The sequence below is a fragment of the Macaca thibetana genome, chromosome 7, assembly GCF_024542745.1.
Source record: "Macaca thibetana thibetana isolate TM-01 chromosome 7, ASM2454274v1, whole genome shotgun sequence".
In the NCBI taxonomy this organism is placed as follows: domain Eukaryota; kingdom Metazoa; phylum Chordata; class Mammalia; order Primates; family Cercopithecidae; genus Macaca; species Macaca thibetana.
Genome location: NC_065584.1, coordinates 3,708,412 through 3,720,925, shown reverse-complemented (window position 1 = coordinate 3,720,925; position 12,514 = coordinate 3,708,412). Strand labels below are relative to the sequence as shown.

General features: G+C 44.4%; 1 protein-coding gene across 4 annotated transcripts in view; it reads right to left on the bottom strand.

Annotated features, from left to right (window-relative positions):
* Window positions 1-12,514, bottom strand: part of PPP1R13B (protein phosphatase 1 regulatory subunit 13B) — a 122,565-nt gene that overhangs the window by 12,623 nt on the left and 97,428 nt on the right. For 3 of the 4 annotated variants that reach the window (XM_050798366.1, XM_050798368.1, XM_050798369.1), the window contains exons 5-9: window positions 12,386-12,487; window positions 8,642-8,816; window positions 7,571-7,767; window positions 4,123-4,263; window positions 333-513 (exon numbers count right to left, since the gene is read on the bottom strand). In XM_050798366.1, the coding sequence (XP_050654323.1) occupies window positions 333-513; window positions 4,123-4,263; window positions 7,571-7,767; window positions 8,642-8,816; window positions 12,386-12,487 (796 nt within the window). The remainder of the gene's footprint in view (window positions 1-332; window positions 514-4,122; window positions 4,264-7,570; window positions 7,768-8,641; window positions 8,817-12,385; window positions 12,488-12,514) is intronic. The other variant, XM_050798367.1, reaches the window with a different exon arrangement.

The following is a 12,514-nucleotide window of genomic DNA, read 5'->3' as shown; positions in this document are numbered from 1 at the left end:
AGGTGATCCACCCGCCTCAGCCTCCCAAAGTGCTGGGATTACAGATGTGAGCCACCACGCCCAGCCCATGGATCAGAGTTTTAATTAATCATTTGTGTTTTGAAAAACCACACAATAGAGACCTCTGGTTCAGTAAAAATAACTTGTTTCTTTTTGGAGTTGTTACCACGGGGGAACACAGCTCCCCACATGCCTCAGGGGGAGACTGAGCCTGGAGTCTGATGATGTGTGGGTCAGAGCCTCAGGAGCCTGCCACGCCCCCTACCCCTCCACCGCAAGCCCCATTCCCTGCTCACAAACTCTCCCCTACAAAGAGGGCCAGGACCACTCACCGGATTTGGATCTTCCATGAGCAGCATTTGAGGCAATACTGAGAGACTGGGGCTTTATGGGGTCCCCCAGGACAGGAAAGCTTCCGGCACTGGGAACCTGGATATAAGGCCCCACAGCAGCGACCCTGCCGGATGTGCTCAGAGGTGACTGTGGTGATGACGTGCCATTCACACGGTTCAGCTACAAATTGGGAAGAAATGAGAGTCAAGATTCCCCTAAATTAAAAGAAATCCTAAGCCTAGTGCAAGAGACTGCCAGCTCGGACAGAAACCAATCACGCAGTGGTTTGTTTTTAGGAAGCGTGTCATCTGGAAAGATCGGCATCTAGAAGGGGAGACTGCAGAGAAGGAACTGTAGCTTCCTATGAGCAATTCTCTGACAACACCCACCCATCCGGAGCCGTACACATGAGCTGACACCAGGGCAGAGCGACTTCCCCGTGATCCACATGTAGCTTCCCTCTTACTCAGGATGCTCTTCCTCCCTTAGGTGGGCACAGAGACATTGGTCAAATCCTAGGCCTGAGCCTGGCTTCGAATTCCCTCTTCTGTCACTTACTCACTGTGCTGCTTTGGGCAGGTGACTTGGCCTCTGTGCCCACACCTGTAAAGTCAGGATAAGGGCTGTAGTTGGTACTGTCCAAGCCACATGGGGCACAGTGAGCAGAGAAGACTCTGACTCCGAGCAATGAGCCCAGTTCCCTGAAGGCAGCGCTGCCCTTCTCAGCCAGGACACAGAGCCACAGAGAGAGGACACTGTTCACGTAACACTGCTCAGGAACAACGGGGCCTGGAATAGGGATTCTAGAGAACTACTGACTCCTCGAGATGTCAATATAGGCTCTAAATGGGATGCATAACCCATCTGATTGTCTGTAAGATTCTACATGCGTGAGCAGAGATCATTTCATAGGTCATCTTGGGGTGAGGGGTCATGGCTTTCACAACTGCTCAAAGGTGCCTAGGACCTCAGGGTGGAGACGCATCTCTGCAAAAATAAAAAATACTGACTGCTTCAAGGCGATCCCTTGAAGTGTAGGTGGAATGAATCTAGCTATTTGTGATGGTTAACTTTATACATCACCTTGGCTAGTAACCAGTTATTTGGCCAAACACCAGACTACATGTTATGGAAAAGGTATTTTCTAGATGAGATTAATTTGTTTTTTTTTTTTTAAATTTCCATAGGTTATTGGGAAACAGGTGGTGTTTGGTTACATGAGTAAGTTATTTAGTGGTGATTTGTGAGATATGGTGAACTCAAGCACTGGTACACTGCACACAATTTATAGTCTTTTATCCCTCACCCCCTTCCCACCCTTTCCCCCTGAGTCCCCAAAGTCCACTGTGTCATTCTTATGCCTTTGCATCCTCATAGCTTAGCTCCCACTTATGAGTGAGAACATAACGATGTTTGGTTTTCCATTCCTGAGTTACTTCACTTAGAATAACAGTCTCCAATCTGGATGAGATTAACTTTTAAATTGCTGGATTTGAGTAAAGCAGATGACCCTCTAGAAGGTGGGTGGGCCCCATCCAATCAGTGGAATGCCCTAAGAGAAACAGAGAGATGCCCTGAGAAAGCGCGATCCTGCCTAGAGTCGGCCTTCGGACTCCAGCTGCAACATCTCTCCCGGGCCTCCAGGCTGCTGGCCAGCCTCACAGATTTTGGACTTGCCAATGTCCACCATGATGTGAGTCAATTCTTTAAATCACACACACACACGTCCACAATCACGTGAGCCAATTCCTTAAGATAAATCTCTCTTCCTTTCTCTACACAAACACACACACACACACACACGTGTGCACGCGCGCGCTACTGGTTCTCTTTCTCTGGGGAGCCCTGACTACTACGCCATTACTGAAGAGCATACGTAAGCACAGAGAAAGTGCTTGCAGCCTCTCTCTTACATGGCCTCTTTGTTGTTAATCTTGAGAAAAAGGAAAACCAATATCTGAAATCATAAAGTTGTACAAATTACTGACCTTTAAACTCACTGTTTTGTTTTTTTAAAAGAAGGGCAGATTTGTAAATAAGAAACTGTGACACCCACAGAACTGGAAGCCCCCTTCTTCGTCTACCACCCTCTAAACCCACTCCCCCTAGGCAAAGTCCCTCAAGCCCATGCTGCCTCCTCAGAGCATCTTTCAGAGAAGCAGAGACTAACAAGAGGACACTCTTCTGTCACCAAACTATACGCAGAAGGGAGATGTGGGAAGGGCGTCCTTGCTGGTGGGTCAGCAGAGTGGGTGTGCCACTCTCCTACCACGAGGGCAGAGTGTACGCAGCTCTGCATTCAGGCACTGCTCCCTTAATAACTGAGTGCCACAGGTGCGAGAAAAGCCAAGTGCCACATCCGGCCAAAGACAAAGCGTGCAGGCGCCCCTCCTCCATGCAGGCGGCTCAGTGATACATGTGCTCACCAATGCACTGTGAGTGGCAGCAAGACTCAGGACTCCCTGCCTGACTACAGAGGGTGGTAAAGGGGTTACAGGCTCTGGTTATAGCTTTCAGATGGTACAACCAGAATGAGGTAATGACCTGGAAAGACACCTTTAAAAAAAGACTAGGTGAGACAGTGAGACTAGTGTAATTCCTGCAATCCCATTTTCAGTTAAAGTTCTGTACCTTTGTGTCTTTTTTTTTTTGAGATGGAGTCTCGCTCTGTTGCCCAGGCTGGAGTGCAGTGGCGCGATCTTGGCTCACTGCAAGCTCCGCCCCCTGGATTCACACCATTCTCCCGCCTCAGCCTCCCGAGTAGCTGGGACTACAGGTGCCCGCCATCGCGCCCGGCTAATTTTTTTGTATTTTTTTTTAGTAGAGACAGGGTTTCACTGTGTTAGCCAGGATGGTCTCGATCTCCTGACCTTGTGATCCGCCCGCCTCGGCCTCCCAAAGTGCTGGGATTACAGGCGTGAGCCACTGCGCCCAGCCACCTTTGTGTCTTTATTAAGGAAAAGACTGGAACCATTAGCAATTACCACCTCTAGAGAACAGGTGGAAAGGACTTTCACATTTTCCCTTAAATATTTCTGTATTTATCTTAAGAGATTTATCTTAAGGAATTGACTCGTGATTGTGGATGCTGGCAAGTCCAAAATCTTTGATACTGAATTTCAAAGGTTAATAAATACGCATTTTTTCAATGAGCATTTATTCAATGAGTATTTTATTGTATTATTTTTTCGATGAGTATTTATTCAATGGGTATTTTATTGTATTACTTTTTCAACGAGTATTTACTACCTTTGAAATTCAGTATCAAATAAGGATTTTTTAGAAGTACAACCCCTTATGTAGCATTTTGGTCAAGAGTTTACAAAATCCTTCCACATGGCTTATTTATAAGAATGCTTACAACAACTCATGGGGCAGGTAGGACAAATCACTTTACAGCAAGAACATGAGGCTATGCAAGTCAAGGAATTTGCTCAAACTGGCACAGCTTAAAACGGCAGAGTGCAGACCATGACAGATGCTGCGACTCCAGAGCCAACAACATCCCCCGGTGAAGAGGAGACAGCAGAAACACATGGGGAGGAAGGAAGGCCAGGACACGGAGAGCAAGGGTGCAGGCTGGGGATGGTTTTGCCTCCACACACTAGGAAACATTTAAATGAGTTGTTGGGAGAAGGAACTTTGTTCTGTCATTTTTGATGGTTTATGGCCTATTTATGTTTTATCAGCTACAGAGGATAGGGGGAGCATAATGCTACTTACAGAAGATGAGCAATGCTTGGATAAACTATCTTTAGTAGTTTATCTCACAAAAACTTTTTCACATGCCTGAATTTTTTTCCCATAGAGACGTTCACGCAGTTCACTGATTCGCTTGTCCATCATGGCCACCTCCATGTTGCGCTTATTTAAGAGTTCCTTCTGCTGCTGAAGTTTTGAATTTTGTTCCTGGTTAAGCTGGTTACGAATCTACAAACCACAAAATACAACTTTTATGATTTGCGTTAATTAAAAGTCAAATTCTCATTGCCAGGGAGATTAAAAAAGAAAAAGTAGCATTAAGTTCTGATGTATATTTACATGCATGCACTGCCACCTTGTGTGAAATATTTCACAGGCACAGCAGAGATGAAGCCAGGACAGAGTTCTCATGGAACAAAGAAAGAGCGAACATCTGCGATGCATCTTCTTCAGAGCACACGAAATGACTAGTGCCAATGATGATTACAGGAGACTGAGTGCGGTATAACTAAAGGAAAATCTGCTCCACTCCATGGAGCTGCTTCAGGCCTGAGCCCACCACATGATGCACCTTACTGTGGAGGCAGCAGGAAATTCAAAAAGGACCAAAAACGATGGCCTGAATCACCAAGTGAAGCACCTTTACGTCATTTTAGTGGCTTGCAACCAGCGTTTTTAAGAAATGAACTAGGATAGAACAGAAAATATCAGAGTGTACTTCCCATAGTAAGAGTTGTCTTAAACTTTCAGATGCCCACAGCACTAGTGCATACACACGTCCATGTGTATACTCAACAGGACATAAAATGTACTTTTAAAAACTGGACTGCAGGCCAGGTGCGGTGGCTCACACCTGTAATCCCAGCACTTTGGGAGGCCGAGGCAGGTGGATCACCTGAGGTCAAGAGTTCAAGATCAGCCTGGCCAACATGGTAAAACCCCGTTTCTACTAAAAATACAAAATTTAGCCAGGTGTGGTGGCGTGCGCCTATAATCCCAGCTACTCAGGAGGCTGAGGCAAGAGAACTGCTTGAAACCAGGAGGGGTGGTTGCAGTGAGCTGAGATTGCCCCACTGCACTACAGCCTGGGCAACAGAGCCAGACTCTTTCTTAAAACAAAACAAAACAACAACAATAAAAACTGGGTTGCAAGCTGGGCGCGGTGGCTAACGCCTGTAATCCCAGCACTTTGGGAGGCCAAGGTGGGCAGATCATGAGCTCAGGAGTTTGAGACCAGCCTGGCCAACATGGTGAAACTCTGTCTCTAATAAAAATACAAAAATTAGCCAGGAGTGGTGGTAGGCGCCTGTAATCCCAGCTACTGCGGAGGCTGAGGCAGGAGAATCCCTTGAACCCAGGAGGCAGAGGTTGCAGTGAGCCAAGATCATGGCACTGCACTCCAGCCTCGGATTCCGTCTCAAAAAAAAAAAAAAAAAAAAAAAAAAAAAAAAACTGGATTGCAGTCCAAAAAGCTGGAAATAAATGACATCCTTATATCACACTCATCACATTTCATCAAAAAATCCTTAAAACCTCGCTTAAAATGTAAAAGAAGTCATGAAACCTTATAATACTGTAGTACTTCTATGCATGTATGTTAAAGAACAGCAGCCACAAGTGATTTTACTCTATGTAGTTAAATACCCTCATTTCATAAAATGATATAATACTTTTTCTAGCAAGTGCTAATAAAGCAGCAAGACCTATTTCTGGCTTGAAAAATCGCCTGCTGAATGACAACTTCTGAGACATGAAAATATTGAGGATTGTTCAGGACTGAATATGTCCCCCAAAATCTCTATGTTGAAGCCCTAACCCCAATGTAATGGTGTCTGGAGGTAGGGTCTTTAGGAGGTAATTAGGTTTAGGCAAGGTCATGAGGGTGGGGCCCCCCATGATGAAGTTAATGGAGACAGACTAAAACTCTCTCTCCACCACGTGGGGACACAGTGAGAAGGCGGCTCTCTGCAAGCCAGGAAGTGAACACTCAATGGGAACTGAGTTTGCAGGCACCTTGATCTTGGACTTCCAGCCTCCAGAACGGTGGGAAATAAATGTCTATAGTTTAAGCCATCCAGCCTATGATATTTTGTTACAGCAGTCTGAGCTAAGACAAGGATTTAACAATAGGCACCTAGCTCATCAAAAGAGTTTACACAAAGGCCTTAAAATATCACCTAAGTTTAATTCTTTACTGGATTATTATTAAATTCTTTTGTGCTGAAAACATCCTAAGTGAAAGAAGCCGGTCACAAAGGACCACATACATGGTGTGTTTTGGTTAATATCCCTTAACTAAAATGCTGGGGACCCAGAAGCATTTCAGACATTGGATTCATTCAGATTTTTAAATATTTACGTTATATTTACCTGTTTAGCATCCTTCCTAATTTGGAAATCCGAAATCCAAAATCCAAAATGCTCCAATGAGCATGTATTTCCTTTGCATGCCACAGTGGAGCTCAGAAAGTTTCAGATTTGAAGCATTTTAGATTATCGGATTAAGGATGCTCAACCTGTACTGCATGACTCCACTCATATGAAATGTCCAGAATAGCCAAATCCACAGAGACAGAAAGTAGATTTGCGGCTGCCAGGCTCTGGAGGGTATGGAGGTTGTGGGGTGATGGCTAAGAGGTATGGGCCTTCTTTTTGGGTGATAAAAATGTCTAAAATTAATTGTGGTGGTGGACGTAACTGATAAGTCTGTGAAGGTACTGAAGCCACTGAATTGTATCCTTGAAATGGATGAATTGTATGCTGTGTGAATTATATCCCTTTTTTTTGTTGTTTTAAGACAGTCTCACTCTGCCGCCCAGGCTTGAGTGCAGTGGTGCAATCTTGGCTCACTGTAGCCTCTGCCTTCTGGGTTCAAGCAATTCTTCTGTCTGGGGGCTGGGACTACAGGTACGCGCCACCACACCCAGCTAATTTTTGTATTTTTAGTGGAGATGGGGTTTCACCATATTGGCCAGGCTGGTCTTGAACTCCTGACCTTGTGATCTGCCCGCCTCGGCTTCCCAAAGTGCTGGGATTACAGGTGTGAGCCACCACACTCGGACTATCCCAAGTCATTTTAAAAATTATTTTGTACTGAATATATCTCGTGCCTACTATTAAATAAGAATCTAAGGCCGGGTGCGGTGGCTCACGCCTGTAATCCCAGCACTTTGGGAGGCCGAGGCGGGCGGATCACAAGGTCAGGAGATCGAGACCACGGTGAAACCCCGTCTCTACTAAAAATACAAAAAATTAGCCGGGCACGGTTGTGGACGCCTGTAGTCCCAGCTACTCGGGAGGCTGAGGCAGGAGAATGGCGTGAACCCGGGAGGCGGAGCTTGCAGTGAGCCGAGATTGTGCCACTGCACTCCAGCCTGGGCGACAGAGCGAGACTCCGTCTCAAAAAAAAAAAAAAAAAAAAAAAAAAAAAGAATCTACTAATTTGTTTCCACTTCCTAAGGTTTCCAACCCACGCTAACGAAAGACAGAAAGATGAGAATGTTTTAATACAACCACTGCCAGACCCAGGAGTTACCTGTAGTTCTTGGTACAGTCTTTTTAGCTCCACCGCTGCTGGTCCTGTCAATTTGCCATTATAAGACTGGAACCCATTCAGTTTTCCTTTCTTTAAATCTTCCAACTGCTGACTAAGCTGATCAACCCTTAAAATTGCAGTCTGTACTTCCTGCTTCTTTTCCTGGAACATGGCACTGAACCTTTCTATTTCAGCAGCTATAATTGCCCACACACAAAAAAAGAATAAAACATTTAGTTGATCCTTTTTTTTTTCTCATTTCTTACACTGAACTTAATTCTAGTATCATCTAGTGCCAGACCTTGGAGACAGTTGTGATATGCAGAATCCAAAACACATTTCAAAAAGCCTTTGGGACACATGTATCTGATTACTCATAAAGCAAATAATTATATTTGCATTAATTCCTGACTATTCTTTAGGGTAATCAGTCCATAAGCTAGTTTGTTCAAGTGACTTAGAAATCTCTGAGACCAAAGGTTTTGTGAAGGCAGGGCCATCCAAGCCTGTCTCATGCATCACTGTGACTTACAAGTAGGCATAGACTGAACCAGTGAATAAAATAAGAGTTCATACAGAAAAAAAGTGAGCAAAATCAGCATAACTTATCTTAATGCACGGATACAAGTTAAGTTATTCAAGAAAAACAGACCCTCTGAATGAGTAAGACTTGGAGTGCCCCACCCTAATCCAAAGGGCCACTGGTACCAATGTAACGAGAGGATCTTTCTACTGCATCTAAGGGTCGCAAGGTATCTTTATTTTTTTGAGACAGGGTCTCACTGTCATTCAGGCTGGGGAGCACTGGCCCGATCATGGCTTACTGCAGCCTTGACCTCCCAGGTTCAAGCAATCCTCCCACCTCAGCCTCTCAAGTAGCTGGGACTACACAATTCTAAGATCACTTAACGTAACCAACCCATCCTTTTAGATGCAAATAACAGAGCAAAACTTTAGCACACTTCCTATTTAGTCCTGTGAATTTGTGACTGAATTGTCAGGCAGTTAGACTGTGTTTCACTGGATCTGGGCCTGGTGAGAGTGGTGTCAGGGGGCGTTGCAGGCACGTACACAGATTGCCGTTCATGATTTTGCTGTAGTCGACTTGTCCTCTCATGGCACGAATTTTCTTCAGCTTGTTCTCCTGGGCTTCAACTCGTTCTTTCAATTTCTGAAGCTTTTCATTTTCAGAAATAGACTGCTGCTGACGGCGCTCCTGTTGCTTTAGAAAATGTAAACGCTGTTCCTAAAAAAGAAAGAAAAATGTAACTTTGGAAATTGAAGGCCGGGCACAGTGGCTCACACCTGTAATCCCAGCACTTTGAGGGGCTGAGGTGGGTGGATCACCTGAGGTCAGGAGTTCGAGACCAGCCTGGCCAACATGGTGAAACCCTGTCTCTACTAAAAATGCAAAAAGTAACTGGGCGTTGTGGTGGGCGCCTATAGTCCCAGCTACTTAGGAGGCTGAGGCAGGAGAATCACTTGAAACCGGGAGATGGAGGTTGCAGTGAGGAGATCGTGCCACTGAACTCCAGCCTGGGTGCCAGCGTGAAACTGTCTCAAAAAAAAAAAGAAAAAAGAAAACTGAAACTTATGATTACTTTTATATACTCAAAAAGAAAAATGTGACAGTATTCTACAGTGTCACTCATCTTAATGAATACTAAAACACTAGAGGAATCTTAGACCATACAAAACTGAAATTATTGGGCATACCTAAGTATGAAATAGTAAGAGCTGGGGGGTTTTTAAGAGAGAGGGTTTTTTCTTTTTTTTTGAGACGTAGTCTCGCTCTAAAAGAATCTAATTCATTTCCTAAAGGACATGAACACTGACCAGCAGAGGATTTTACACTGAAAAGAGATAAGGTGATCAGTAAGGAGATAAATCTTCAATTTGTTATGATACTGAACAATCAAGGAACTGTCTGCTTTCTCCAGGATTAGTTTCTTCAATAATAAAACATTTTAGAGTCAAACAATACCAGAACAATCTAAAAATAACAATATATGCAATACTCTTCAATAGGGTTTTCCCTATTAATGTGAAAACATACCTTAAAGATAAGAGTCAACATTAAATATTCATGATCCCATATTTATGCATAAAATATACCTAAATAAGGAGAGATTTGATGTGTGATTATGAAGGCACTACATACTACACTCTAAGGTAAAGCAATATGTGCTTAAATATTTAAGATGCAGCATTAACTTGTGATTTACATTGCTGAAAATATCTACAACTATTTTTAACAGCAATACTCTTGGATCAGTATTTGGAAAAAAATAAAAAGCAGAATTAGAAAATTTTTACAATGACATAATACTATGTATATTTTATCTCAGAACTCTTATTAATGGGACACTTTCCAATTGAACTTTTAATCATGTTTATTCTCATAAATCCAATAAACGTTGAGACAACTTTTTAAAACAAGTCCAACCCAAATTATTATTTACGTAAAAGTGGATAGTACAATAAAGTATACAGTCACTCAATACATTTTTTAAAAATTCAGATTGAACATTTTAGTCATAAAGAAAATCTCTCTACAGAAGAAAGCAATTAAGAACCTAGTTGGTAATGTTTAAAAACATTATCTTTAAAGCAGTTTGGAATTTTTTTTTTTTTTTTCCATTTTGAGACAGAGTCTCGCTCTGTCGCCCAGTCTGCAGTATAATGGCGTGATCTCAGCTCACTGCAACCTCCACCTCCCGGCTTCAAATGATTCTCCTGCTCAGCCTGAGTGGCTGGGATTATAGGCGTGAGCCACTACGTCTGCCTAATTTTTGTATTTTTAGTAGAGTCAGGGTTTTTCGCCTTATTGGTCAGGCTGATCTCGAACTCCTGACCTCAGATGATCCACCTGCCTCGGCCTCCCAAAGTACTGGGATTACAGGCGTGAGCCACCACGCCCGGCCAGTTTTAGAACATTTTAAGATCATTTACAACATGGATCATTTCCAGCAGGCACGTGTGATAGATGTGATGTTTCAATTACGTATGACTAAACCATTATTTAGAAAAATTCCAGTTTCGATAACCAGTGTAGAACTCAGTATATGTAATGAACATTATCTATGCCCCACACTGTAATAAAGCAAACAAGTCCAACCTAGAGTAGGCACACTGGAAAGCCCCGTTAACCACCTGTCATTGTCTTGATGGCCCTGATCAGTGTTTTCATCACGGATTGCTGCTTTCTTCTTGAACACTAATACCAATGACATAGCCAAGAGCATACCCAGAGGCAAAAGGAGAAAACGAAAGCACCCTTTCTTCCCGATTTTTTTTGTTTGTTTGAGATGGAGTCTTGCTCTGTCGTCCAGGCTGGAGTGCAGCAGCGCAATCTCCACTCACTGTAAGCTCCGCCTCCCGGGTTCACGCCATTCTCCTGCCTCAGCCTCCAGAGTAGGTGGGACTACAGGGGCCCACTACCCCGCCCGGCTAATTTTTTAAAATATATTTTTAGTAGAAACGGGGTTTCACCGTGTTAGCCAGGATGGTCTCGAACTCCTGACGTTGTGAGCTGCCCACCTTGGCCTCCCAAAGTGGTGGGATTACAGGCATGAGCCACCGCGCCTGCCCCTCTTTTTTTTTTTTTTTTTAATACAGGGTCTCACTTACTCTTGTCACCCAGGCTAGAGTGCAGTGGCATGATCTTGGCTCACAGTAACTAGCTCCTGGACTCAAGTGATCCTCCTGCCTCAACCTCCCACATAGCTGGGACCACAGCCACATGACACCATGCCCGGCTAATTTTATTTTTTGTAGAGACAGGGTCTCCCTATATTTCCCAGGCTGGTCCTGAACTCCAGGGCTCAAGCAATCCTCCTGCCTGCTGGGATTACAGGCAGGAGCCACTGTGCCTGGCCCATTTTCAAATTTTATCTATGGGCCAGGCGCGGTGGCTCAAGCCTGCAATCTCAGCACTTTGGGGGGCCGAGAAGGGCAGATCACGAGGTCAGGAGATCGAGAACATCCTGGCTAAAACAGTGAAACCCCGTCTCTACTAAAAAAATACAAAAAACTAGCCGAGCGAGGTGGCGGGCACCTGTAGTCCCAGCTACTCAGGAGGCTGAGGCAGGAGAATGGCGTGAACCCGGGAGGCGGAGCTTGCAGTGAGCTGAGATCTGGCCACAGCACTCCAGACTGGGCGACAGAGCGAGACTCCGTCTCAAAAAAAAAAAAAAAAAAAAAATTTTTTTTTATCTATGATTTTAATAAGGTCATCAGTTTCCTGTTTGGGGTGTCTATTGTGTCTGTCAAAGGTGAGATACTCTTGGCCGGGCGCGGTGGCTCACGCCTGTAATCCCAGCACTTTGGGAGGCCGAGGCGGGTGGATCACGAGGTCAGGAGATCGAGACCAACCTGGCTAACACGGTGAAACCCTGTCTCTACTAAAAAATATAAAAAATTAGCCGGGTGTGGTGGCGGGCACCTGTAGTCCCAGCTACTCGGGAGGCTGAGGCGGGAGAATGGCGTGAACCCGGGAGGCGGAGCTTGCAGTGAGCCGAGACTGCGCCACTGCACTCCAGCCTGGGTGACAGAGCGAGACTCCATCTCCAAAGAAACAAACAAACAAACAAAGGTGAGATACTCTTGTTCTGATAGCTTCCCAACTTCCAGAAACTACAGTATGCATATATTATTATGGAAGTGATAACAAAGAGAGAAAGACTGCACTTAGCACTCCCATGGCATGGTCCTATTTTATAAGCGTTACCCAAGAACATATTGACCCCAGTCTAAAATGATGGTTAAAAAAGGTACTTTTTGAACGATGTTTCAATACCTCTTTTTATAACTCACCTTGGCAACCAACATCTGCTGCTGATTTTCAATCTGCTGCTGTTGCCTAGCTGCCATATCTTGGAGCTCTGAGAGGGTAAGTTCAACACGTGGATTCCCAACCTAAACAAAAAGCACTTATTTTGGAAC